The 27,562-nt window shown below is 33.5% G+C and overlaps 2 protein-coding genes and 1 non-coding gene across 5 annotated transcripts; 2 read left to right on the forward strand and 1 right to left on the reverse strand.

Moving 5' to 3' along the window:
* Positions 1–7,926: 7,926 nt before the first annotated feature.
* LOC142640627 (arginase 1, mitochondrial) lies at positions 7,927–15,013 on the forward strand. Of its 2 annotated transcripts, none has more exons than XM_075814802.1 (7): positions 7,927–8,136; positions 9,323–9,465; positions 9,631–9,790; positions 10,129–10,262; positions 11,197–11,406; positions 13,061–13,171; positions 14,348–15,013. In XM_075814802.1, the coding sequence occupies exons 2-7, from the start codon at positions 9,325–9,327 to the stop codon at positions 14,609–14,611; spliced, it is 1,020 nt and encodes a 339-aa protein (XP_075670917.1). In that variant the 5' UTR covers positions 7,927–8,136; positions 9,323–9,324; the 3' UTR covers positions 14,612–15,013. The 2 variants fall into 2 exon arrangements, with proteins under 2 accessions (XP_075670917.1, XP_075670918.1); XM_075814803.1 differs by lacking the exon at positions 7,927–8,136 and adding an exon at positions 8,695–8,783.
* A 1,323-nt stretch (positions 15,014–16,336) lies between these two features.
* Positions 16,337–16,453, reverse strand: LOC142641860 (U5 spliceosomal RNA). The gene has a single exon (XR_012845534.1). It is a non-coding gene; the product is annotated as a U5 spliceosomal RNA (small nuclear RNA).
* Positions 16,454–18,012: 1,559 nt separating this feature from the next.
* On the forward strand, positions 18,013–25,889 carry LOC142641672 (putative tRNA N6-adenosine threonylcarbamoyltransferase, mitochondrial). Of its 2 annotated transcripts, none has more exons than XM_075816146.1 (13): positions 18,013–18,327; positions 18,464–18,508; positions 20,000–20,074; positions 20,302–20,398; positions 21,143–21,233; positions 21,606–21,655; positions 22,305–22,495; positions 22,585–22,670; positions 23,716–23,791; positions 23,899–23,982; positions 24,096–24,210; positions 24,723–24,811; positions 25,384–25,889. In XM_075816146.1, the coding sequence occupies exons 1-13, from the start codon at positions 18,082–18,084 to the stop codon at positions 25,516–25,518; spliced, it is 1,380 nt and encodes a 459-aa protein (XP_075672261.1). In that variant the 5' UTR covers positions 18,013–18,081; the 3' UTR covers positions 25,519–25,889. The 2 variants fall into 2 exon arrangements, with proteins under 2 accessions (XP_075672261.1, XP_075672262.1); XM_075816147.1 differs by having other exon boundaries at positions 18,064–18,327; positions 23,749–23,791.
* Positions 25,890–27,562: the final 1,673 nt, after the last annotated feature.

Below are 27,562 nucleotides of genomic sequence, written 5' to 3' on the forward strand. Positions count from 1 at the left end.
GTCCACGCGGTACATGATCAGTACACACTGAATCTTCTCTTCAATTTACCAATGATAAAAATTAATTTCCCCACTATTATATTACAAAAAACAAAATTCCCCACTTTTTTTTTTTATGAACATTCCCCACTTTATTAAATAGTCATGACCCTCTTTTATTTTGTACTAGCCTCATCGCATACTTTTCGCGTGTGTTATGAGACTTTTTTTAGTTGTTTTATTTTATAAAAAAAAAATTGTATTTAATTATTTTATATATATATATATATATAATTTTTATTTTAAAATTTTAATTTATAAGTGAATAGTAGAATAGTCTTATTTTTTAGGCAATATTTTAATGAGAGTTAGAGTTACATTTTTACCAGATTGTCCTTTACTTTTGTCTCTACTTAAACATAGGACTGTATGAGCATTTTTGAACTAAAAAATGAGGAATCCAAACAGAAAAAACCCCTTAAATAATAATATAGATAATAACAATGATGTCACAAAATAATTAATTAGAGCCACCCACATGGACCCAAGTGAAAAAGCAAACACATCTACACAAAAAATAAAAAGTAGTAAAAACCAATAGTAATGGGTAAAATTTATTGTTCGTGTTACCATTTAAATTTAAGTAAAAAAAAAAATCAAAATAGGCTGTTGGTATTTAAAGTTTACTAAAAAATTGTAAATATATGATTAAGAAATTGATTCTTAGAATACGTTTGGATGCAGCGTTTTCCAGCTGTGTCCACGTTTTTTTTTTCTTTTTTTTTTTCCACGCGCATATGTTATTGTTCATTGGCCATGAACAGTGATTTTAGGCCAATGAACAGTACTTTTTGGGATGAACAGTAATTTTTACACATTAAAAAATTATTTTTGTACAGTATTTTCAGTTTTCAGTTTTCAGCAATAAGTTCTATCCAAACGGACTCTTAATATGGAGTCCAAATCTACTATCTTACTTTTTCTACTCCACAAATAAAAATTTATCATGTATAACTTTATTAACTAAATTCTAATTTATTTCTTTAATATCTCAGTTATCCATAATAATTAAATAAAAACCCTATCCACCCCATTACCTCCATAGGTCCACCACCTACCCTCACCGACGTACCACCTACCTTCATTGGCGCCACCAGCAAGAGGCCGCCAATATCATCAACGTTGCAGTTTGGCCAACCATTGCCTCCAACAAAATCGTCTCTCCTCCATTTCATACCTCTCAACTCATCCACCACCATCGTTATCTTTATGTTGAAGGGTTATTAAGGATTTATTGTGACTATTCAGATCAACCTGCAATAATCTCATTTATTTTCAAATGGGTGTTGATGTTTTTGCTTGAAATAGACGTGAATCCGTGATTGTTTTAACAAAAAGTTCGATTGGGGTATTTGTTCTTTTGGTTGAAATTGGTGGTGGGTAGAAGCACTGTTTTCATAACCGAACTGGACCGAGAGGTTGGACCGTGAAAACCGAGAACTGTGATAAAAACCAATTTTTTAAGCATAAAGAACCTTATTTTTACTTAATTCCGTGAACCCCTAAAACCGAGGTTGGACCGCACGAACCGATGTCAAGAACCATGCAGTCCAACCCCTTAGCAATTTTTTTTTCTATAAAAACAACTTAACACAATTTTATTCTACTTAATTAAATTATCCATCTCTTACAAGGAATAAAAAAAAATTATAATTAAAATCCTTCAAAGATATTCAACTTAACTTCAAAAATTAATCATAAATTTTTATGTTTTCATGGTTATTATTTTATTTTATTAACATTCTTATTTAATTATTAAATATATGCTTGAAAATCATTAAATTTTCCTCACATATATAGATATATTAGTCAATTTTGCTAGTTTTATAAAGTTAATATCTATATTTAGGCTTTAATTAATTATGACATCATCACGGTTAGACCCCGGTTCGACCTCAAAAACCTTAAACATCTCCCTTTTACGGTTCAATGAACGGTCTAGATTTCAAAACCTTGGGTAGAAGGGAGATGGGTTCGTTGAGGAGGGTGATTGGCCATGACTGTGTTAATGGCTTTGGAAGCCTCTTGCTAGTGGCGCTTTGTGGTAAATATATATTTTTAAGCCATATCAAATCTTGTATATACAAAATGGATGTTTGAAATGTAGCTATTGGAAATGGTTGCTGATCTTTTAGTTCTTTTAATAGAGATGGTCTATGTGTTTGGTTTGATTGAACATGGATGGCCAAAGAAAATTTTGTCGTTTCTTTTCCAAAAATTGTTGAAACATAGTCATGTGGGTAATTTTGGAATAATTACTAGCAAATTTTTTTTATCTATGTTATTGAACTGTTTCGTTAATACAAAATTCTTTTCTTTTACTTCTTATAAAATGTTCATGATTATTCTTTCAATGGATTTTATAAAGGCTAATGGACTTAAGTGACTTCATAAGTCATCTATTCAAGATGTCAACTGAGGTAAATATTTATTCACTGTCTCTTTTTTTTATTCATTTAATTTTGAAATATTATTATTTGGTAAGTTTTTTCAATTTGTGGTGTTGATGTCAAGCTTATGATGAGTAGGTGGTAAATACAAACAATCAAGCCTAAATCTTGACATCTTAGATTTTTGCTGTTATTTTTTCTCAGAACTAATGAGCATATTTTTTATGTTGTTTCTATTAAGATATTTTGTATGCAAAGATTTGGACTTAACAAATTGTAATTGAGTTTAATGATCACATGCATTTCCATTCAATTTAGGAGATACTATTGAACTAATTTATTCTTTTATTGTGTTGTATTTAGTAGAATTTCATAGACAAAGGTTGCGAATTGATATTGTATATGTAGTATCTAACAATGATTTTCAAAATTATATACATAATAGTGTAATGTAATGAGAAACTTGATGGAATCAATATCATGAAAATTGAAAGGAAAAATCATTTTAGTATCTTCAAATATTCTAGTCGAACTAATATCATATATGTTTAATAATCTAAGCTAAAATCAATAGCACCACTACAATTCACTATTCTCATGCATAAGCATGGGTTACATACTAGTTTTTTGTAAAGTTCGATCATCTTAGTCCTAATAAGACCTCTTTTCTTACAAATCTTCTAAATCATCATAAAACATGCCAATTCAAATTTTGGTGCCTTGAATTTTTAATTTTAGATTTTAATGTTTAGGCAAAAATAAGTACAATATCTTAGATAAAATACAATAAGTTGGAAAAGATAGCAAAAAGCTATCTACACTCGAATTAGGAGTGAGTAAAAGGAACATGTCATCAGCACACCAAAAATAATTAAACACAATGGGATGACATTTTTTTGTTAAAGGTTTAAGTTTTTTGGTGTAAAGAGCTTGGTCAAAACAGAAGGACGAGTTATTGAGACATAAAAATATAAGGAGATAAAGTGTCTCTAGTGGCAGAGCCCAAAAATTATCTTTGCGAGGGGTCATCTATAAAAATTTGTGTGTGTGTATGAAATCTAAAATAATAATGTACAATACTTCATAACTTAATGTGTGCTATAGACAAAACTAAATACATGTTAAATTTTTTTTGAAGTGATAAATACATTTAAATATAGTAATATATATGGTATATTTTAATCAAACTAATCAAGTACATTTATAAATTATAATGCTATATGGTATATAATATATTGATTATTATAATAACAAATAATATATTATAAGGAAATTAAAAATGAAAGAACTGAGAAAAAAAAAAAGATTTTGGATTGTATTTTATTTTACAAAATGCTAATGTGGCCAATCTCTTATTAGTTTTCATTTAAGCCTACCATTAGTATCACTTTTTCATTTACCAATAACTACTCACTACATTAGTAGTTTGTAATATTTTCTGTAAAATAGTTTGTATCTCTAGCATTATCATTCTATTTATATGTGTATATTATCGGATATGGGTCAAAATGATAAGGTTATTTTTAAAAAAATTAAATTATTTAAGATAATTAAAAAAAAAATCATTAATTTTTTTCAAAAATTTTGGGGGGCCTGGGTCCTTGTGATGGTCCACCACTGAGTGTCCCTTGTCGAAGACCAAAAGTAAGGCTAAAAAATAGAACCTATTTTTTCCATTTGTTGAAGTCTAAAAAAAAAAGAAATCATGATAAAAGACCCAAAGAAATGGTACATTGAGCCAATCCGTGGGAAATAAAAAAAAAAAAGGATTGGGGCTACAAAAGAAAGAAGGATAATGGACCTAAGGCCCAGGCTTCGTGAAGAGGCAAGGAGTCCATAAAGAAAAGAATTCAGCTTGCCAGGGAAAAAAAAAATCCAGAAGAAAAGGGGTTGGGCCGGGATACCGGGGACTAACTAGGACCTCTGGGCATGTAGCACGACCAAGATAGGATTAAGACAGCTCAAAGGAGGAGGGCACTAGGAACAAAAGACAGAGGGGTTCTTCTCGAGCGTTCAGCGATGCAGCACAGAGCTAGAGGGTGTAGAGAGCAACGACTCAAGAGCGAAAGGTAGGCACCTTGGGGAACCTAGAGTAAAAGAAGGAAATATCCAGGGGAACCTTCGATTTGGTAGAGGAAGACTTGGTTCCCAAGAAAAAATGACAAAAGGAGAGGGGCGGCCAAAAGGGGGGGTAAGTCTGAACAGAGAAGACAGGGAAAACTTGGAGTGAGCAAAGTTAAAGGTCAGCTCCCCAAAAGGCACCTCAAAATGGAAGGTCAGCAAGTCACTTTTGAAGAAAAAAACATCAAAGGAAGAGAATTATGAGAAATGAGGAAAGAATCAATCGTCAGAAGGACTGGGACAAACAGAGGCTTTGTTACCCAGGGAGTCAAGGGGGAAGAATCAACGGTACCCCAAAACCCTAAAGTGACACTATAAAAGAAGGAAGCAGCCAATGTTGAAGGGCATTCAGCAAGAAGCAAATCAAATAGAATCATTAAGAAAAGGCTCTGTAAAACTCAAAGAAAACAGGGAAATATCTCCCGGTATCTCTGAAACAGCCGCTACAGCACATGCTCGGATTCAAAAGGATTCAAACTTTGCAAGTCTTAGAGGCTCAGAGAGTCACCTAAGTCCGTAATTTTTGAGCTTATTTGAACCTTGTATTACGTCTTAGTGGGCTCATTGTAATCCACAGTTAAGAAAACTAATGAAATATTTCTTACTGACTTGAGGATCCCGAACAATTATCTTTTTTTTTTCTTTATTACTTTTGTCTGCCTTTGCTGTTTTCTTGTTGATCAATACATATATTCTCGCTTGCTAGTGTATGTGTATTGCAGGAATCTTACCCTGTGCACCACTTGGTCAATAAACGGTCCATTTAGCTACAGAAGACCAAGCCTAGTCCCTTCAAACTGCAACTAGAGAGTCCAGGGTCTTTGTTTAAGTCTGGGCCTGGATACTATCAGAAAACTGACTCTCACACCATTCTATAAAATAAACAAAATAATAGTTGTAAGACAATTCATGATAAGTTCGATGAAAAGAGCAGAAAATTTGTATTAAAAAAATCTCTATAAATGGTCATTCTAATTTATCGTTTGCTTTATTTAGATAAATTTTAAATGCAAAAGTGCTAGGATTAAATCCTGATTTGGCTGGATGAATAAAATGGTTTACATATGGTTTAATTTAGCTAACAAGGACTCTAGAGTTACTAGTTGGTCAAAAATGAGTTTCTAGTTCATGTCCATGGGCATTATTTTTAGAAATAAGAATAATCTAGGTTTGGTTTAAATCTTTTGGCACCCTACTTGTAACAAACATGGTTTGTATAAACTTAGCGACAAAGGTGCCAACTAGGGACTAACATTGTTGATAAAAAGTAGGCATGAAAAGTTATCAGGCCAGGAGCTTTGTACTAAAAATGCCAACTACACCATTTTCCATTTCCAAGGCAAGATTGTAAGTGTAAAAATTAATTATTATAAATTATTTTTAAAAATATTTTGTAGAAAAATGATAATGCAATTAATTATTTTGACAATTTTTTTTTATATATATTTCTCATAAAAGTGATGTAAAAAACTTTCCTAAAAGATTTATTAACAATTATTCTAAAAGTATCGATTAACATGACCCTTCTCCAAATTGTTTTGGTCGATGATAATAGAAGTTGGCTAACTGTCAAATTGGAGAAGGTATTTGGTATCAAACGATACCATGTCAGCAGTACAAAATCTAATAACTATCCCACTAACAAATGAAAGATGTGTGTTAGTGGGTAATTATTTTTACACACGTCTCTTATTTATTGAGTTTTGATATGAATAACGTAGTATCATTTAATACAAAAATATTTTTTCGCCAAATAAATACCAAAAAACAAAGACCAACTGCTAGAACCCCCCATGCCTCCCTAGCAAGGGAATCAATCTCGTACTGGGGGCTGTACCGGTTTAACTAGTAGAACGATATATTTCGGTATTGGTATACCGTTTCGGGTTTACCGTTATTTTGATATGTACACACACACACACATACATACATGCATACATATATATATATATATATATATTGTAATAAATATAAAAATTTACCATAAAACATTACCTCAATTTAGAACAAATTATTCATGATTTTAGACTTTAGTATCAATTAAAAGAAAAAAAAACATAATATAAAAAATAGTAAGCTTAATTGTTCATTACATACTAAGAAAACAAATAATACTAATAAGTTAATGCAAGTAAATTATCATTTTGTCCTTACAAAAATTCAAAAATTACAAAATTAAATAAAAAAAAAATCTATACCGGCCAGTATTGCCCGAAATTGGTCAGTACGACCGATATTTAAACTAATACGAAACGTTAGAGTTTCGATACCGGTATATCGACCACCTTGCTCTCTAAAAGTCATAGGGTAATAGAAACGTGGAATTTACAATGCCCAAATGCCCAATCCCCAAGGTTATAGTTGTAGGGTATGTTGTTTACACCAACAACACAATATTGGAGTACCAAGTCGATGGACAAGACAAGCACGTGACAATACATTTGTTTTTCACCGTTAGACGTTTATATATAGAATTGAGTTGGTCAAGATTTTGGCATGTGAGACTCAGCAAATGAATTGCTAAACCTCGATGTTGACAATGTTGGTATCATCAGGGTCATTCTCTTTTCTCTAATCTCTAGGGCCTATGCCCTTTTTAATCACGATCGGCCCTCTTATGCTGCAAAATGGACAAAACTGCCCTTGGTAAACAACAAAATTTATATCTATTTTTATCATAATTTACTTTTTACCTTCCATATAAATATAATAGATTACTAGTTTAACTAATGGGATAGTATCTTGTGAGACGGGCGTATGTAGAACTCACATGTCAATGAGATATTGAGCGCATACGCCCATTTCATACCAGATTTTTTCTAACTAATGGACTAGATACAGAGTTGTACAAATTTTTTTTTTAAAAATATTGATAATTGTTTAAAATTCTGATAACTCATTTTGAAAAATATATAAGAATTTATAACATAGGATATTATCTTATATTTAATGAATATTTTATAATAATTGATGAGCTGTATGATAAATAAAAATAATGTATGTATTGTATAACTCTCCTAATATTAATTATTGAGGTGTCTTTATGTAAGATACATATAAAGTGAGCCTAATAAGATTATATATATATATATATATAATGTAATCCATTTCAAAACTATTTTTAGGAAAAAAGTAATTTGAAGCACATAAAAGAAATTGAATTAGTACTAGAATAAAATCCGCCGAGATTAAAAACGGTCTGATTGGAACATTGGTCTCAAACTTTCACGGTAAAATCATCAGCAAAAGGACAAACTCGTCGTTTCATTATCCAGTGCCAACTCCCAAGGCAAGTTCACTGTCCCCATTATCTATATTCATGCTTGTACTATTACTATATATATATATATATATATATATATATATAATTCATATTATGGGTTGCTTTATATTTACAATTCTCCCTAAATACTATATTCACTGCAAAAAGCTGCATGCTTTTTCCTCCTCTTAAATCCAACTCCAGTACCCAATTGCCATCCACTACTTCACAAGTCATATTCGTTTTGGACTCTCTCTCTCTCTCTCTCTCTCTCTCTCTGCATATTCATCTTCATCTTCATCTTCATCGCCTCCAAGCTTTAAGGTACGAATGCAATCACTCTTCTTCATCTCAGTTTTTCTTTTTGTGATATGTTTTTAAATTAAAAAATAATGATTTTATTTGAAGATGGGAATTATCTGGATTGGTGAAAAACAAGAGGATCAAGAATTCGAATTGGGGTGTAATAATTTTGTCCGAGGAGTAACATGGATGTGATTTACTATGTTGTCAATTTGGAAGGACGAAATATATGTTCACTTGTACTATGACATGAACAGTTAGATTGTTTTTAATCACTTATATATATATATATATATATATATTTTTTTTTAAATGGTTTTTTAGTTTATACACAAAGGCTCTCGCTTTCACGAGGTCTGAGAGAGGAGGGTTGGTAGGTAACTTTATCTATAGTTTATAAATTTAAAAATTTAATTTGGGATGTTACCAGTTTGTGTTGAATATGCTGAATCTTGGCCCAACTGAGGTACTATGATGTTCCATAATGCCCTGTTAGCATGACTTGTCATTAAGACTTATCTCTTCTTTTCTTTTTTCTTTTTTTAATTGGTAAGTTACACACGCATCCCATACGTTTATATGTCTATGACCTTACCATTTGCTTAGAACTTATAAGACGAGGAGTGCCAGTTGAGCTAGAGAGCTCGTTGGCTTTATATCTTTTTAAGGTTCTTGTAATTAAGATTGTCCTGTTTATATTTGCAACTGTGACTGTGATGGATTTGCATTTTTGGGTTACATAATACAATTGTCCTCTTCAATGTGCTTGCTGCCAGTTCTGAAAAAAGATTTAGAAATGAACAACTTCTTTTATCATCCATTATCAGTTTTTGGTTCAACTGTGATATTTCTATCCAAGTGATTTGAAAGTGTTTCTATGCGGATATCTTAGTATTAGTAGTTCAACTATACTACTATGACATGCTGTTAAAGAAATAGTCCCGCCTAGATTGTTCTTTGTGACAAATTTTAGGACTCCTCTGTATTTTTTGTGGACGTTATGTTGCTTGTTAATTAAGTCACATTTTTTATTAGGTATGAAGTTAAAATAAGTTAACATCTTATGTTATCTTCAAACTATACTTAGGTTCATCAAATTGTTATCAGTTTTAGCAACTTCTTTGCCCTTTTATTATCTATATGCATGGGTCTTTGAGTAAATTAGAAGCAAAATAAGTGTTTTTTGTTCTTGATAAATGTTTTACAGACATGTCAAGCCTAGGGCGGAGAGGAATTCATTTCGTTCACAAACTAAATGCTGCAAATGTCCCTGCTGATTTGCTAGAAAAGGGCCAAAGTCGTGTTATTGATGCTTCCCTTACACTTATCCGTGAGAGGGCAAAGCTTAAGGTATATGTTGATGTTTGTTTTGAAATCTTTTATCATGTTGTTGTAGTTATTATTAGTTTGTTGTCTTGTGTAATTCTATGTGCTAGTAATTTGATATAAGATGATCTGAATCGGAGCTTTGCAAAAAGGCACAATACTGAAAAACTTATTATTGGTTTTTGTTAGGGAGAGCTTGTCCGTGCTTTAGGAGGTTCTGTTGCATCGACATCTCTTCTTGGAGTACCTTTAGGACATAACTCATCATTTCTTCAGGGGCCTGCATTTGCACCTCCTCGCATTAGAGAGGCTATCTGGTGTGGTAGCACAAACTCAGCAACTGAAGAAGGTATGAACAGTAGTTTGCCTCTGGACTGACGGTTGGAAATCATAAGCATTTAACTATTGTAGGATAAGTTGTGTCTGCATGGTGCATATGCCTTCAATTGATTGCCGATGGATGTCTCTAATAATATTGTTAGTGTTTTGCGTTTTTTGGTTCATGTTCTCATGGAGTCTCTATATGGTAGGACAAATTCAGATCTTAACCTCTCATATAAATTTGAGTTCTGAACATTTTCGTTGCAAAGTCGTGTTGATGAATACTAATAACACCTGATCAGTCAGTCACATTTAGCAATTTATGTGTGCACTGTGACATACTGACATTGATGCTGGGAAATGCAGGGAAAGAATTAAAAGACCCACGGGTGCTAACTGATGTTGGCGATGTCCCTGTCCAAGAAATTAGAGATTGTGGTGTGGATGATGACAGATTGATGAATGTCATAAGTGACTCTGTCAAGCTAGTTATGGAAGAGGTGAGATGTCCTTTTCTGTAAGCTTCCATTTCAAATTATGGGCATTACTTATTGGAATTTCTAAATTACAGCCTAAGTGGTTTCCTCTGGTAAGATCTTTGAATTAAACCCTGCAGCATTGTCCTGTTTTGGTCTAGTTTAATTAAATATTTTTCCCGGCTAGTTATGTTAGATGTTCTTATTGTTAAAAGCTTTTTGCAATTTTCCTTCTTCTTCACTGATATGCTCCTTAGGGTTAATTCTATTTACTTGCTGAATGTTATGTGCAATACTTGTCATTCACTTGATGCTGTCTAGATTGACTTGTTTTTACTTTATATCTTTGGAGCTTCTTGGCAATTCTAGTCAAATACTCCAAGAAGAAACTCATCAGTAAGATTATTTCTGTCTTAGATTAATTGTCAAAAATTAACCAAGCTAAACATTTGGAGGGTCCCAAATTTTGGGTTGTCACTATGAGATTGCTTAGTAAAATGGCAAGGGTGTGGTTGTGTCAAGAATTCTAGCTTCTCTTCCAATGGTTTTTGGACCAAATGGCATCTCCACATTACTAAAAGAAGAAATGGAGAATGAGGACACAAGTTCAGTCCTGTATGGCTTAGTGAGAGGAATTTACTTTTCCCAAAAAAATGGGGGGGGGGGGGTGTTTAGGATTTTGCCTTTTATCAGTGCCTTGAACAAGTGGAATAAATTCAGCCACCTTTAACATGTGATAGAATGGAAGTCAGCTAGTCCGTTTGGTGTGGTGCTTGTTTTACATGCTTGCTTTGGCCAAAGAGATCTGTTCCCTTGAAAGCTTCAGTGATATTGTCTGTTTTATGAAAATGTTTGGAGCATTTGGTGTGAGATTTTACTATCCAATAATTGTCTATTGCCAACTACCTTTTGGTTTAAAGTGGTCATTTTGATCCTAATGAGACCCATGCTCTTTCAGGCTCCGTTACGCCCATTAGTTTTAGGTGGTGATCACTCAATATCATATCCTGTTGTAAGAGCTGTTTCTGAAAAGCTTGGGGGGCCTGTAGATATTCTTCATCTTGATGCCCATCCGGATATCTATCATTCCTTTGAAGGAAATAAGTATTCTCATGCTTCTTCTTTTGCCCGTATTATGGAGGGTGGTTATGCTCGGCGGCTTTTGCAGGTAGACTTTTATCATGTATTATGATATTAAATGCAGCCTTGTATTTTCTGTTAACTTATATTGACCAAATAATTATTTTAATGGCTAATTTGATATACTGACCTTTGAGGTTCATACCTTTCTTGCACCTCACAAATTGATTCATGAATTTAAATTTTGTGCCTCAACGCATTTGGCTTGGACCCATCTTCAGTTCAATTTCTGCATTGAAGCTTTTCTCAATAAGAATTTTAGGTTGATTGGTACACTTCTAAAGAGTTCTGTTCTACAAAATTTTGCCACTATGGTAGCCATCTTGAATACTCACTTTGACCTTTCAATGTATTCTAACTCATCTTTTTGCTAGTTATGTATGCTCAAAGTACCCATAGTGAATCCTCAACCATGGATTTGAAAGCGGAGGTTAATCGGTCCAAACACATGAAATGATCAATAATAAGATATACTGACATAACTAACCGCTATACCTCCTCTAGACCACAAATCATATCAGGCTATAAATTGCCATAGAATCACAACAATTTTATTTTAAAATTAGTTGCGGAACCCTGTTATTAAAAATATCTGAGATGCATTGTAGTTTTAGGAATAACAAATGTTCATATAACAAATTGGTCCTAGTTAAAACATCAAATCTCATGCTTAATTTTCTATCTGGCATACCATAGATCAGATATTGACCTTGTCAAAAGCTTTGCCATCTGACAACTGAAAGTTGGGTCAATCAAACCCAACACAGGAACTAATCAATAAGACTGATATAATTAGTCCTTTGCCTCATTGAGACTAAGAATTAAAATCTGGTCTGCAGATTCCCAGTTCCAGACAACCTTAATGTTATTGAAAACCAATAAATGATACAAATGGTCCCATATTAAGAAATCTCTAACTGACATTCCTGATACCTTATGTGTGCATACCATTGATTTGTTGTTGGCTGAGTGATAAGTACTGGCTAATAACAATCAGCTAAGGAGATTTATCCTGTGAATGTCAGTGACAAGGCATTTAAATTGTGGGGAGATGGATAAAAAAGGAATGGCCTTACTCCCATCTGGCTGCTATGCTTATAATGAAACATAAATTTTGGCTATAGGTGGAGAGACAACCAGTATGAGAGAAGCAGCATGCCTAATCTGCTTTTAGGGCCCCAATCCAAAGTGCCCACAAACGATTGTCTCATTATAAATAGTTGTTTTGATTCTGGCATAATCCTTTTGTTGCTTCAATGTAGCCTCATTGAATCAATACAGCAGCAGAAACATCAAGAGAAAGTAATGATTGAAATTCGAGATTGATCTGGGTTGGTGACTTTTTGATTTCAATCTGCTGAAACATTTATTCCTTTTATTTTTTTGGCATTTTGACATTATCATTTAGTGTCCTTGGCTGTTGAATTTGAATAAATTTCTAAGATTTTAGGAAAATTTTCACCCCATTCATCTGTGAAAAATGTCTATATCTGGAGATAACTTATTGACCTTCCCATGCAATTTACTATATTATCATACCTTTAATTCTTCTTTTCTTATCCCCTTCACTAAACCAGCCCTCTTATTAATATTTTGATAGGTTCTGCATCAAAACTTGCTAATTATAAGTAATAAAGCTGAGTCTGGATTTTAAATATTGAACTTAAATGTCAACTTTTCAGGTTGGTCTTAGATCAATAACAACTGAAGGGCGTGAACAAGGCAAAAGATTTGGAGTGGAGCAATTTGAAATGAGAACCTTTTCAAGAGATCGTGAATTTTTGGAAAACCTGGTCTCTCTCTCTCTCTTCTTTTGTCTTCTATTCGCCGAACTCTTTTTGGTTTTTACTTGAACTTTTATGCTCTTCATTTAACTATGTATATCCAAGTCACTCTAAGTTTATACACAAATATATAGATATGTATTAAGATGTGTGGAAATTCATTTTAGTGGAAGTATATTTAAGTTCTGCAAGTATTAGAAAACCTGTTAATTTGTGAAATACATAAAAAAAAAAAATCTATGATGTGAAACTGTAAAAATGTCCTTTATAGATAAGTCAGGAAATTTGCTTTTTCAGTCATATAAGTTTCATGTGCTGTGTATGTGGCCAATCAGTTTGAATTTAGCTATGGAGTAATGAGTTGCACTAACAAGGACAGTATCTAATATATAGTCAATTATGGGTTGAAGTGAGTCAATTAAGTCCTACACTTCTCTCAATGAAGTCCATTACTTGAATCTTGCTAAAGCCATGAATAGTGTTATACCTGGATCTGTTTTAATTTTGATCCTATTGGAGATATTTCTGAGGCTTAAATATTATTTTGGTCCCTAGACTTTACGAAAAGTTTGTTTTTTCATTCCTAAACTATTGAAAATATTTCAATTTATGTCCTTAAACTTTAAAAAATATTTTTTTTCATCCCTGAACTATTAAAAAAGTTCTTTTCCATCCTTATTTTTGTCTCTAAACTATTGGAAAAAAAAAAAAAAAACTTTTTACATAGTTTAGGAATGAAATTAGAATTTTTTAAAGTTTAGGGACCAAAATAATATTTTAGCCTATTTCTGATCATTGGTGAAATGAATTTTACTTGTGATGGTGTACACTGAAATAATCTGTATGCATTTATTATATATGCTAAAAATCAGTAATCTAAATCTCATGTTAAACTGCCAATGACCTTTGGGTCAAATGTCATTTCCTGGTCTTTCCAATGAGACTCAGGTTCAAATCCCCCTTCCCCCACTTAAATGTTCAAAAAGGATCTCATGCAAGACTTTCCATTTATCCCTTAACATCCACCCTTCCCCCACCCCTCTGTTTTCTTGGCTGTGTGTGTGTCTGATTAACTTCTTAAAACCAAATTTAGAATATAGGATAATAATTTTGGTCAAACAGGTGCACATGGTAGTAGTGGAATCTGTAAATTTCATTTTGATTATCTAAAATGTCCTTTGACAGAAACTTGGGGAGGGTGTAAAAGGCGTGTATATCTCAATAGATGTGGATAGTCTTGATCCTGCTTTTGCTCCTGGAGTGTCTCACATTGAGCCAGGGGGTCTCTCTTTTCGTGATGTTCTCAACATCCTCCACAACCTCCAAGGTAATGTTGTTGCTGCAGATGTGGTTGAGTTCAACCCACAACGTGACACTGTTGATGGTATGACTGCAATGGTAGCTGCTAAGCTGGTGAGAGAACTGACAGCAAAGATATCAAAATTATAGACCCTGTGGTCCCCTCAAGATTTTCAAACTGTTCACTGATGTACCGGCAATAATCAATGCTTACAGCATACCAAAGATTAGTTCATCCTTTGGTTTCATAAAAGGATATGGACTTAGAAATATACTTCCTGTCCGTTACTGAGAAAACTTTTTTTTCGGGATTTTTGTATTTGGGTTTACATAAAAACTAGTCATGATAATGTTACAACTGTTACGGTCAGTACATTGTTGTACTTAATCTCCTGCCAAAAAGATAAGAAAACAGCTATTATCTAGTTCAATGTTGTGTCTCTATGTTTTAGAGTTGAAGGTTGAACTATAGAACTAATGCTTCCCGTGTTTTGATCACAACATTAGCTAAATTGCTTATGGTGTTGTAACAAAAATAAACTCTTTTCCGAAGGTCCTCTGCTTTGATTCTTTCTTTTACAGTAATAATTGAAACTAGAATCAGATGTTTTCTGCTTTCTTCATTCCTGTCCGAGTAAATAGACGCTTATCACCATAAAATTAACATTCTCATAAGGACCATATAGGCAATGAGGGCGTAAATTTATTTGGAAAAAACATATTTTTGATCCTCATAAGGATGGATATCTTCATTTGACTCGTGTTTTGAAAATTTTTATTTTTATTTTTTATTTTTGTTTATTAAAAATTTTCATTTTGGTCAGTGTCTGGTGACAAACTTGCAGAATAAAATATAAATAATAAGTTAACATTAAAGAAAGAAAAGTACTTGTATTCTAATTTAAACTCATACTTGAAATTACTTTTTTGTCCATTAAAATTGTTGTAAAGTTATTTGGTTAGAATTGTTGTTCTAATTAAACTCAATTGAAATTACTTTTTTTGCCTATAGTAAAATTGTAAAATTATTTGGTTCTAATTTAAACTCATGTTTTTTAGGCCAATCTCACTTAAAATTGTTGTATCATTTCTCTTAAAAAATCCACATCATCATGTTAATAAATAAAAATTCCCCGTTAAAAGAGTTCTTCCTTTTCTAATTTTAATATTAAAGAAAATATGAGTGTTTTTTGTTAAGTTTCAGACACCAAATATCCATAACCCACAAATTCAAACTACCTGCGATTTTTGTTTTCCTTCATTTTCTTTGGTAACCAAAAAAATCAACTTTCTCACCTCCCGATCTCGCTCTCCTTTAAACTTCGTTTTTCGTTGCTCAAATAATTTTTCTAGGGATTCAGATCCTCTAGAGTTCCTAGGTTACTCTACCAGTAGAGTTCATTAAATCCTAACCACTCTTTAATGATTTAATGGTTTAGATTTTGCCATGTCAGCATTTCATTAATAATATTCTTGAAATAATAAAATAATGTTGTAAACAAAACAATTAAGATGATTGTTAATGAAATGCTGACATGGCAAAATCTAGACCATTAAATCATTAAAGAGTGGTTAGAATTTAATGAACTCTACTTGGTAGAGTACTCTAGGAACTCTAGAGGATCTGAATCCTTTTTCTAGATTCACTTCGAATGTAATAAATTTTAATATATTCACTTCAGACGTAAAAAATTCTACAAGTCACTACTGCCGTAAATGTAATAAAAACCGATTTAGCTTCACAGCTAACTCGATGTACACAAAATTACGTCAAATGTAGCAGAAACCGGAAATAGAACCGTTCTTCATGACAACTAGCTACATTGGTTAGGTAACAGAGCTACTTACTTCAAATTTTAACTTACATTTTAGGAGCTTCCCCTTTAGGAAAAACTCCTCCAAAAATAGGCGTATGCCACTATTTGCGGCGTGCACACGGTATTCTTTAGTAAAAGGCGAAAGAATAGTTCGCTCTGTGCTCACCGCGTGGCTGCGTGAATTCTAAAGAATGAAGGAATGCTCTTTTTATCAGAACTTTCTTCCACAAACATTGTCAAATGTATCCGATGTGGGACAATATGTCACTTTGAGAGTGCACCTCCAAACAACGCTACATGCAAACAAACATTGCCAATTGCCATACATGTAGTTTGTGCTTCTGATTCCCCCAAAAAAACAACTGACCAATGAAAAGAAGAATCAATGAGGATTGAGGACACTGCCCATTTCCTAGGCTAAGCAACTACTGAGCAAGTGCAAGGGTCTCATTGGGGAAGCCAGAAAAAGCAAGTGAATTGTAAGTCTATATTTCACCTCCATGTATAACTTCCATTTCGCTTGGTTCTTCTTGCTTCTCCAATGATATATCCTTGTACTGCTTGGCACACACGACAAATAAAGCTAAATTAAGCATGTTCAAAGCAGCTGATAGAAAGAAAAGCCTATCAAAATGACCATAATTTAAATTAGGAGGAACCCATCCTGACTTGCCATGCTTAGATGTTATTTTTGTCACCACTGTCAACATGGTTGTTGCTACATAGCTACCTATTGCTGATGAAGACATAGACAAACTCTAATCCCCAAACTTTTCAATCCGTCTGGCGTTTGTGAATCAAAAAACTCCAGTTGGGCCACATAAACAAATGCTTTAGACACTCCTAGTCGTTGTAGCTCACTTAGAGGTTTTGGTTCCTTCTAAGTTAATTTCACGTAGAGCGGAAGAATGATTGCTTCGTATGATATAATGAATTTGGATGTGCTTACAATGTCAAAGGCAGTCATGGCTGGAGGAATGTGAAAATTTGAGACTATTGTGTTCATGGCAGCACCTTCCTCAACAAAAAGAGAGAGCATTTGAATGAAGACTACAGAGGGAAAGATGGTGCAAAGCCACACCGGCAACAGCCTAAGTATGCATTTCACTTCTTCAATCTGTGTAACGGTGCAAAGTTGCCATAGATTCATGTCGTCCGAGGTAGTAATGGCAGCTCGATCAAGGAATCTGCTTGTCAAAAATAGATGAACACAGGTATTAATACTAATATTCCACCACATATAGAAGTTAAATAGAAGGAAGCTCTAAATATTAGTATTAAGAAATAGAAGTTATTCTTAACTTCTATATATTCCACCACATATAACTTCTATTTCTTAATACTAATATTTAGAGCTTCCTTCTTCTCCAACAAAAAAAAAAAAAAAAAAAAAAAATTACCCCATAATCTAAGGGGCTTTAGTCGTGGTGAAAAGAAAAGTGTTTATTTTGCATCATAATAGAATAATAATTTAAACTAATATTTATATTTTTCTTAAAATCACTTCATCCAATTCCATGATAAGTAGAGATTTTGAAATTCTTTAGAAAAAAACAGCAACAACAACTGAACTCTAAAAGAGGTACAAATACAATTTTTTTTTTTTTTTTTTTTTTTACAATTTTATCCCCATCCTATTTCCTCATGGTTTATTATTTTATATTTTTCTTATAATGGCAATAAATGATTTCGACTTAACAAACTAATAGGTGGTCGCCGCTACAACCAAAAGTAATCCACTTTCTCTATAGTGCCCCATCGTTCAGTTCAAGTGCTCCACTCTGCGTGTCAGTGTGCGTGTGTATGAAAATGGCACTTTCTTCAACGCTTTCCCGCCTAAACCTTATTCCCAGACCTTGGCTTCCTTACACAGTAACCACTCTCAGAGCTCTAAAACTAAAACCCCATAAACCCCAACTCCTCCGACCCATGTGGGCACCTCTCACTCTCTCTTCCTTCTCAGTCTCAGCCCAAATTCATAGACCCCAAGATGACAATTTGATAGTTCTCGGCATCGAAACCAGCTGCGACGACACTGCGGCCGCCGTTGTATGTCACCCAAATTTCGTTTCTTTTACTTTGGCTTTCTGATGGGTGTTTCACTGTTTCTGATTTTGTGCTGTCTTTTAATGGGTTTTCGTTGTTTTTTGTGTGTTTCTATGTTTTTTGGTGGTGGGGTTTTTAGGTGAAGAGCAGTGGTGAGATTCTCAGCCAAGTTGTGTCTTCTCAGGTATATTACTTTTTATGTCTTCTGGATTTAGTTTGATAATTTCTGCTGTAAAAGATTTTTGTTTTTTTTTTTTTTTTGTTCATTGTAGAGGATTGCATTTATGATTTTGATTTTGCAGTCAATCGTATTTTGGTACATTTAACGTTTTTTATTTTATTTTATAAATTTAATTGTTCTTTCACTACCTCTTTTTGAATGGCTCAAATTCTGAATTTAAGTTGAATATGTTACATTAAATTATTCTAATAGCTAGACTGCTCATTCATAAGATGAAGTTCTTGTAGGGAGAGCCTCTAAGTTAAACCATCAATATAAAAGGAAGCTGAATAATTTATATGCCAAGGCTGTGAACGCAGTGGTCAACTTAACTCCCATAAGGCCTACAAAGAATGTGTTTAACAATCATCAATAGACTAATAGAGGTTGGCCGCATATATTTCTCTGCATTCTATCCTAGTACCATACTCTATGTTACCTCCTAAATTAACATGCCATTTTTTATTGCTCAAACCAATGTTATTTTTAGGTATTTTTTAGTTCCTTCAACTTGAATCAAGTGAGTCACTCATTCTCACAAGTGCATTAATCTCTCTTTGTTTTTATTTGATCAAACCATGTTAAACAACTCTATCTAATCTTTTTACCAATAAGAGTCACCTTTATCTTTAAACAAACTTCCACATTTCGCGAAATCCTATATTTCCTTGTATTTCCAATTATCTACCATAATATTTTTATTTCAACTAAGTTCATTTTATACACATATTGTTTCTTAATAACCCAATATTCAGTATCATAATAGAGCAATTGAAATTTTCTTTCCCGTTTTAAGAAAGTAGGCATTCTATGATCACACAATAACATTGTGTGCTTCTCCACTTTATCCATCATGCTTTTGTCTTTTGATACACACCCTCTTCAATTGCTTCATCCTTTTAAACGATCAACCCAAGATCTTGAAAGCACTCACCCTTGGGCATTTCACGGTTATCAAGTTTTACAACCAGTTAGCTTTTGTTCTTTTTTTTTTTTCACTAAACTTACACTACATGTATTTTCGAAAATGGAATTAAGAAGGCTGATAAAGATCCCTATATTTTCTTCAATTGTAAGAATATTGTTATATAAATCTGCTATATGAGATATAATTATGTAATAAATGGAAGTTATCTCTCTCTCTTAAAATTCTCTGTTTTAAAAGTTTTTTATTTTAAATTAAAGAAATTTTAAAGTTTCCTTTTCATGAAGTATAGAAATTGACTAATATCCTGTATGCTGCTAAAACATCCTAAAATATGAAGAAAAGGGCAGTCCAGAGATTTTCTTCAGAGTTGCTATACAATAGACTACTCACAGGAAACAAGTTTTCTGTTGAAGTGATTTTCGCCCATTCACTATGATTTCTAATGTTTTCTGGTTGGTATGCATAAAAAATTTATGTCCTACTTATATGGTTTGCCATTGTCTAATTTTAACTCTTAATTGATCAAGGCAGACCTGCTTGTTCGATATGGAGGTGTCGCTCCAAAAATGGCAGAAGAAGCACACTCGCAAGTGATTGATCAGGTGTCTTATCTGCATAACAAGTTTCCCTATGTCACACTTATGTTTATTTTGCACTGTGACAGTGACAGAGACAACATATGCTACCCTAAAAATTGTTCTTGACATTCAACTCTAAAGAATTGCAGGAAAAAAGAATTCAGATGCTTGGAGCCTAGGCTATTAGGCTTATCAGCATTATAAAGGTTTCAATGCTGATCTGGGCCTAAATTTGTGCTTATTGATTTCAGGTTGTGCAAGAAGCACTTAATCAAGCTAATGTAAGTGAGACAGATCTATCAGCAGTAGCTGTTACTATTGGTCCCGGTTTAAGCCTTTGTCTTCGTGGTAATTTGAGTGATATCTCTCTTTGTTGTGGTATCTCCTCCAAAATTATCTATTGCTTTTGACTCCAAATAGTTGGGTATTGGCACTGCCATCCAATTTAGAGGTGGGAAATGTCCTTGCAAGGCATAATGATTGCTAGATAGTATGTAAATAGTAATTTCAATAGAAAAAGGATGAATGTATACTAGAAACATGCATTGGTCTGTATTATTTCTGTTATCCTACATGTGTGCATTTGGCAACAGATTTATTTATTTTAGCTTATTTGATTTATGTACAGATTTTTAGAACCTCAGTTTTTCTAGGTACAACTATACTTTAACCCACTTTCAGAAAAGAAGCTTTCAGCCAAAAGCTGCATCCAAGTCCAATTGACAGGCTGGTTTGTCCAGTTTGCCATTTCAAATGATCAATTTATCAGATCACCATGAAAAATGCATTAGACAAAATTGTAAATAAATGGAAATACGCGATTAGAAGGGAAAAAAAGTGCTACTCATATGATTCATGTTGTTTTAGTAGGTTGTAGGCCCCTGTTTAAGTACAAGATGTTTTTTGATAAGTAAAAGTACAAGATTTTGTTGGAAAGGATGTTACAGTACTTGCTCAGGATTAATTGTAGGGAATTTTCCAAAAATTTAGAAATTACTGCAGAATTATGAATCTTGCATCCGTGAAGGATTCTTCCTTCCCCAATTATTTCAGGTGGATTTTTCGTTTGCTTAGAATTATTTCTTCATGCAGTTGGTGTGCAGAAAGCAAGGAAAACTGCTGGTAGCTTTAATCTACCAATAATTGGTGTACATCACATGGAGGCTCATGCTCTAGTGGCCAGGTAGAATGGTAAAATCTAGACAATGCAGAATAGGTTGCAATTGAAATATATTAGCATACACATGATACATTTAAAACACAAATTTGGTGTTATGTATTTTTGTGCTCTTAAAAAATTGAAGAAAAAATGCTCCCCAGCATGAGCATAAACTGCTTAGCCTATCAGGGATGAATGCCCCTAGATTACCCAGCCAATGGGTGAAATTAGTTGCTCATAGGTTTTGCTAGCTAGAGGTTAGTCCAAAGGTTCCCTATGTTATCCAAAATAATAATAAAGGAAAAATAAATACTGTTGTGCATGTGCCTTTATTTGCAATAAAAATTGTAAGCTAAGGTGCTTTTCTGCATCTGAGATATGTCTTTTCTGTTCTAGGTTAATGGAAAGAGAGCTGCAATTTCCTTTCATGGCCTTGCTTATTTCAGGTCAGAATCTCTGTTTGTTTCTTATTTTTGGTTTATATTAAAAAGTTTCTTATATGTCTAAAATCTAGCTTGTTTCTCATTTGATATTGTTTAAATGCTTGTTCTTATCAAATCAGCTCAATTTCATGCCACAAAAAGCATTGAATTGTGAGCACACTTCATCATGCTAGACATCATATACAAGTCCTATTTCTTCCAGATCACAAGTCAAACTGTGGTGCATCAAAAAGGATTACAAACAGTTTAGATGAATGGGCAATAGCTGCCCCCATTCCTAAAAAAGGGAACACTCACAAAAGATAAAATCTATAACAATAAATAAATAAACTAATTTAGCTGGGGCACTGATGCGATGATGATTCATTGTGTAAGTGTTGACTTGCTTTTTGTCCTTGTTGGCTCTCTTATTTCTCTGCGGTACCTTGAGTAAAAAATCCTGCTTATTACTTATGAGTACGTTTGTTTAAAAGGTGATGAGTTGTTCAATCATTTCTTCACTACACTTAAACAATATCTTACTACCATTCAAAATTCCCAGTCATTCATTACCATGGACTGTATTTTAAGTTCGCTTCTTCTATTTCATTTGGTTATAATGGCCTTGCGCATTAATGCATTATCTAATTGTTGTATGCACATTTTTTTTTAGGAGGACACAATCTACTTATTCTTGCTCAAGGCCTTGGCCAATACATACAACTTGGGACCTCAATAGATGATGCAATTGGTGAGGCATATGACAAGACAGCAAAGTGGCTTGGTCTTGATATGAGGAGAAGTGGTGGGCCAGCTATAGAGAAGCTTGCTCGAGAGGGTGATGCAGAATCAATCAAGTTCTCTGTAAGTTATTTTTTGGGACTTTTTAACCTCATTCTGGTAATTTTTGGCTGGATGTGTATCCTAAGTTTTTGCACTGCATTAATTTTTAGATTCCAATGAAACAACATAAAGATTGCAACTTCTCATATGCTGGTCTGAAGACTCAAGTGAGGCTGGCAATTGAATCCAGAAATATGTATGTAGCAAATGTCAAAAGATGTATTTCTGCCTGGTGAATTCTATTCAATTTAAATTCTTTGATGAATTCTACACGACTCTTCCTCTTGAACTGTAAAGAGTACTATTTACAGGTGGTCATATTTAGGATTAGGATAGAAGGCAAAGATAGTAAGATTAAGAATTGAAGCATAAAAATCTTGAATACTTCCCATGTACTTGGGAAGCACCCCTTTGTACTTTTTGAATGAACCATTACATATCAAAAAGAATTGAAAAAAAAGAGAGGAAAAGATAGTTATATTTTTGTAGGATGCGTAGTAGCTCTAAGTCCATAGATCTGGTTAATGATGCGGAATTTGAGCTGCAAGGTGAGAGAGAGAGAGATGGCTATTGCTGTCAAGAGAAAATTAAGTGCCTCTATTGAATTTTGTCTTGCTTTTGGTCTTTCAATTTAAATATTTATTTTTTGATTGGTAAATTATGAACTCAGCGGATTTTGATTGGGAGGAGGAATTGTCATTTGAGTCCAAGGTAGTATGAGTTTTAAAAGTAGAATCCCATGAAGAACCAAGGAGCTAGCACGGAAATGAATTAAAATGCATTGTCTATATGCTTTCTGCATCTAATAGTATATTTGCAGCAATTGTTGCATCTTTATTGCAATATACATATTTGATGTTTTGGATGTCATAGAGATAAGTTAGTGATATGGGCTATGCACAATCTGTATACAAACAAATATAGTCTATAACCAACAAGGCATGAAGTCTCTAGTACAAATAAATTATTACCAGAGTAATATAACTACCGGTAAAATGACTGGCCTAAGTTCACATTCTGTTCAGTGTTATATTTGGTTAGTGTATATCAGCTCAGTTCTTTTATCAGTGATTTTGATTAGTATAATTCCTGAGCTACAGATATATTGAAGTTGCTACTTAAAACAATAACTACAGTTACCATGAAGTAACAAACTATGAAAGCAGCATGCAATTTTAATTTTAATTTTCTTTCCCTTTCAATCTACTCTCCACTTTTTGATGTGTACGGGCTATGTGCAGTAATGCTGAAATTCCCATTTCTTGTGCAAGTAGTCAAGATAGACGTACTCGAGCTGATATTGCTGCTTCTTTTCAGGTTAATATATTTATATTATACTTAATTTGGTGAATAAAGCACTCTTGAGGCCTTCAATAAATTCTTTCTATATTTTTATTGCCCCCCCTGATATTGTTTCTATCCAGCGAGTTGCAGTATTACATCTAGAGGAAAGATGTGAGCGAGCAATTGAATGGGCATTGAAGATTGAGCCTTCTATTAAACATTTGGTGATTTGAACTGCATTTTTTTTTTCAAATCAATGCTGCCTCTTTCTGTTAATTTTCCCTACATGTGGAGGATCACCGATCACAACATTCATCTTATAATCTGCGGCCTGCAGGTAGTCTCTGGAGGTGTTGCATCAAATCAGTATGTTAGGGCTCGCCTTGATCAGGTTGTGAAGAAAAACAGTTTGCAACTTGTGTGCCCTCCCCCCAGTCTGTGCACGGACAATGGTAAATCAAATTTCTGTAATTGCTTGCCTTGTGGATGAGGTTAACCACCTGTAGTAAAACAGGGACCTTAGGATGTTAACCTAGAGTAGCTGACAACACTGGAATCTGCAAAACTAATAGCAAATTTAGCAGGAATTAGCTACTTGTCTGTTTTTTTAATCATAGAGAAGGTATTTTATTTCTGTTTGTGATGGGTTCACAATCTTCCTATTGGTCCTCAATCCCCTCCTTATATCAGTAAATATTCTTGCTGCCCACTGTGTTGTTGAAGAGATGAAGCAACATAAAGTTCCATTACTATCCAGATATATGTTATATTCCACTTCAATTCTTTATCAGTGAAAAGATTGGTTCAGCATATATTACTTTCCATGCAGTACTAAACAGGTTTACAAGTTATAGGTAAGGGAGAGCTCCCATCTGAGCAAAGTTGTGATTAATGTTGCTTGTCAGATAGTCTGGAATACTGAATACTGGTCATTCAAATTAATGCCTTATTTTCATTTGACTAGGTGTAATGGTGGCTTGGACTGGCATTGAACACTTTCGCATGGGCAGATTTGATCCTCCACCACCTGCAGTTGAATCTGAAGATTTTGTGGTTGGCTTCAAACTCTTAAACACCAATAACTGTCTTCCATTTGTCTTATTTTGCCCATCATTTATCACTGTCTACACAGCCCTTTGCACGCTCCACCCCCCCCCCCCCCCCAAAAAAAAAAGGGGAATATAGAAGAAGGAATAGTGGTGGCCTGGTGGGAAAAAAGAGGGCAAAGCCTTCTTTTGGTACATGAGATTTATTTTTTTGGATATGAAATGTTTATTGTTATTATCATGGTCATTATAATTACAAATAGCAAACTTCTTCACCTCGTTGCACAATTGTCCCCCTTTATGACACCATAAATGTCATAAGAAACTTGAAATGGTAAAGTCCATTGTTTTATTGTTTGTCCAACAAAATGATTCATTCTCACTGTGGCACAGGTTTTAGGCACGTGGAGTTTAGTTACTCCAATTTTAGATTTGCAATTGGCTTCTGGATTAACTATGCCATGGAGAGTAAACTGAGTTATAGATGTTGATAGCTTTTTCAGTTGGAACTTGTACAAGTTGATAGACGTTAATATTTCTTTCAACAATTGATTTGTATGTGTTTGCTATATGAATCAGTATGATTTGCGGCCAAGGTGGCCTTTGGGTGAGGAATATGCTGAAGGAAGAAGTGAAGCTCGCTCCTTGAGAAAGGCCCGGATCCATCCATCTCTTACATCTATCATTCAAGCATCACTGCAACAGCAACACTAGTGTGCATCTCCATTCTGTTTACTCCGTTTATACAGCTCAATGAGTGGAACCATGTCCTTGGATTCATGATATTTACATGGTCCTAATGGCTGCGCTTACATTGCTGAACTGAGTTTATGATGGAGAATAGAGATGTTTTGCAACTTGCAAGCATGGCATCAATTTGGAAATTGACTATCAATATCAAGCACTGTTATGATGACATTGATGAGGCAGTTCATTAAGAAAGGCAATTGCAGCATTAGAACTTGAAATTTATAGGAGAGCTTGTAAAATTTGCTACATCTGTTCACTATTGTTGTATTAAAATGTGCATATCATTTGTATAGATGGTTCCAACCACAATAATTTATACAATATGTTCCTCATGAGATTGCCTCTGATGTATAACTATGCACTTTTGCATGTGGTCCTAAAATGGTGGCTCTGTAAGGCTAAAACCATTTTTAACCCAAAGATACTAGTTCCAAGAGAAACTTTTGTAGTCTCTTAAAAGGTTCTCTTTAGACAGCCATGTATGAAATATGACACTCATCTTCATGAACAGTTCTAGCTAATTCTCAATTAAACTTCATTTCAGTCATAATTTAGGATGCAGCATGGGTGTGGATTTGGGTTCGGATGCAGGTGCGGTGCGGTGACACAACAATTTTTGAAAAAATAAGATATGGGTGTGGCAGAATACGTTTATTAATAAATTACAAATGTATTTTTATTTTTATTTTCTACATATTGCTAAGTTTTTTTTTTTTTTTCACATAATGGTACACATAAGAATTTAAGGTCATTAGTAGATAATAAAATGAGAGATGGAGTCTAAAGGAGAGCTGGACTGCTAGAGCCGTGGATTAGAGAGAGAGAGAGGAGACAAAGAGAATGAGAGAGACTTTGAGATGATTTTAGGATTATTTCTTTAAAGTAGGTTGTGGTGTGTTTTGATGAAATATCTTACATTTTTTTAAACAATTATTTTGACTCATATTGGACGATTTAGAGCATGTTTTGGCCCATTTCAGCTCGAATTAAGGCTTGTTTTGGCCCGAATCAATCTGAATTGGGCCAAATCATAAATGAAAAAAAAAAAAGTTTGGCCATGGATGTGTGTGCAACTATGTCCACGCCCGCATGATGCATCGGTGCATATCCAACTCAAGTGCGCTGGCCCATCAGCGCACATGTGCTTCCTAGGTCATAATATCAATATTAATATACATTTCATCATTTTCTCCCAAAGCAAGGGACTTCACTATGGATAGAAGGTAGGTTAACTTACATAAAAGACTAGAAGATCAAGACTTTGTAATGAGGCCAAAGGCTATAACATATCTTATTTGAGAAAGGGTTGTTATGTATTAGTTGGTTAGTTAGAGAATTTGTTGTAGGCACTTATAACTATATCTATGTAAATACTTGTCCTAATTGTAAATTATTCTCTTGAAAGGTGACTACCTCAAATCATCGTTCAATCTACCGTCTTATGAAAACCCTAATATTATGCCCTTTAAGTTGATTTGGGTAATCTAACTTTTTGCTCACTCCTCATTATACTAACTATAAATATCCTCCCAAACCAACCACCAGCACCCCAAATAATTAGATATGGTTTTTTTTTTTAAAGTATATTTTAAGTGGAGGAAGATTATTTGAATCATGAAGATTTTTGTTGAAAATACTTAAGAGATACCACTTTACCTAAACATCATTGACAACACGATAGAATTTGTTTGTTACAGTATTCTAATAACTTTTGTAAATTCTATCAATAATTTTAAGAACTTGGTTTGTTATATATATTCAAATCATCACACTTCTAACTAAATTTTGCATTCTATGATTATATTAACTAGCTTGTAATCCCATGCTTATACATAGATAAATTTAAAAATATACAATAAGATGCATAATATAATTTATATATATATATATAATTGAAATATTATTAATAGTAATTTTTGTGTTTTGTTAACTCTTTAAAAAATTTTGTAAGGATATTATTAAATATAAAATGTAAATTGTCCATATTTTTTATTATTATTGTGAAATA

This window comes from Castanea sativa, chromosome 6 (assembly GCF_040712315.1).
Source record: "Castanea sativa cultivar Marrone di Chiusa Pesio chromosome 6, ASM4071231v1".
Taxonomy (NCBI): Eukaryota; Viridiplantae; Streptophyta; class Magnoliopsida; order Fagales; family Fagaceae; genus Castanea; species Castanea sativa.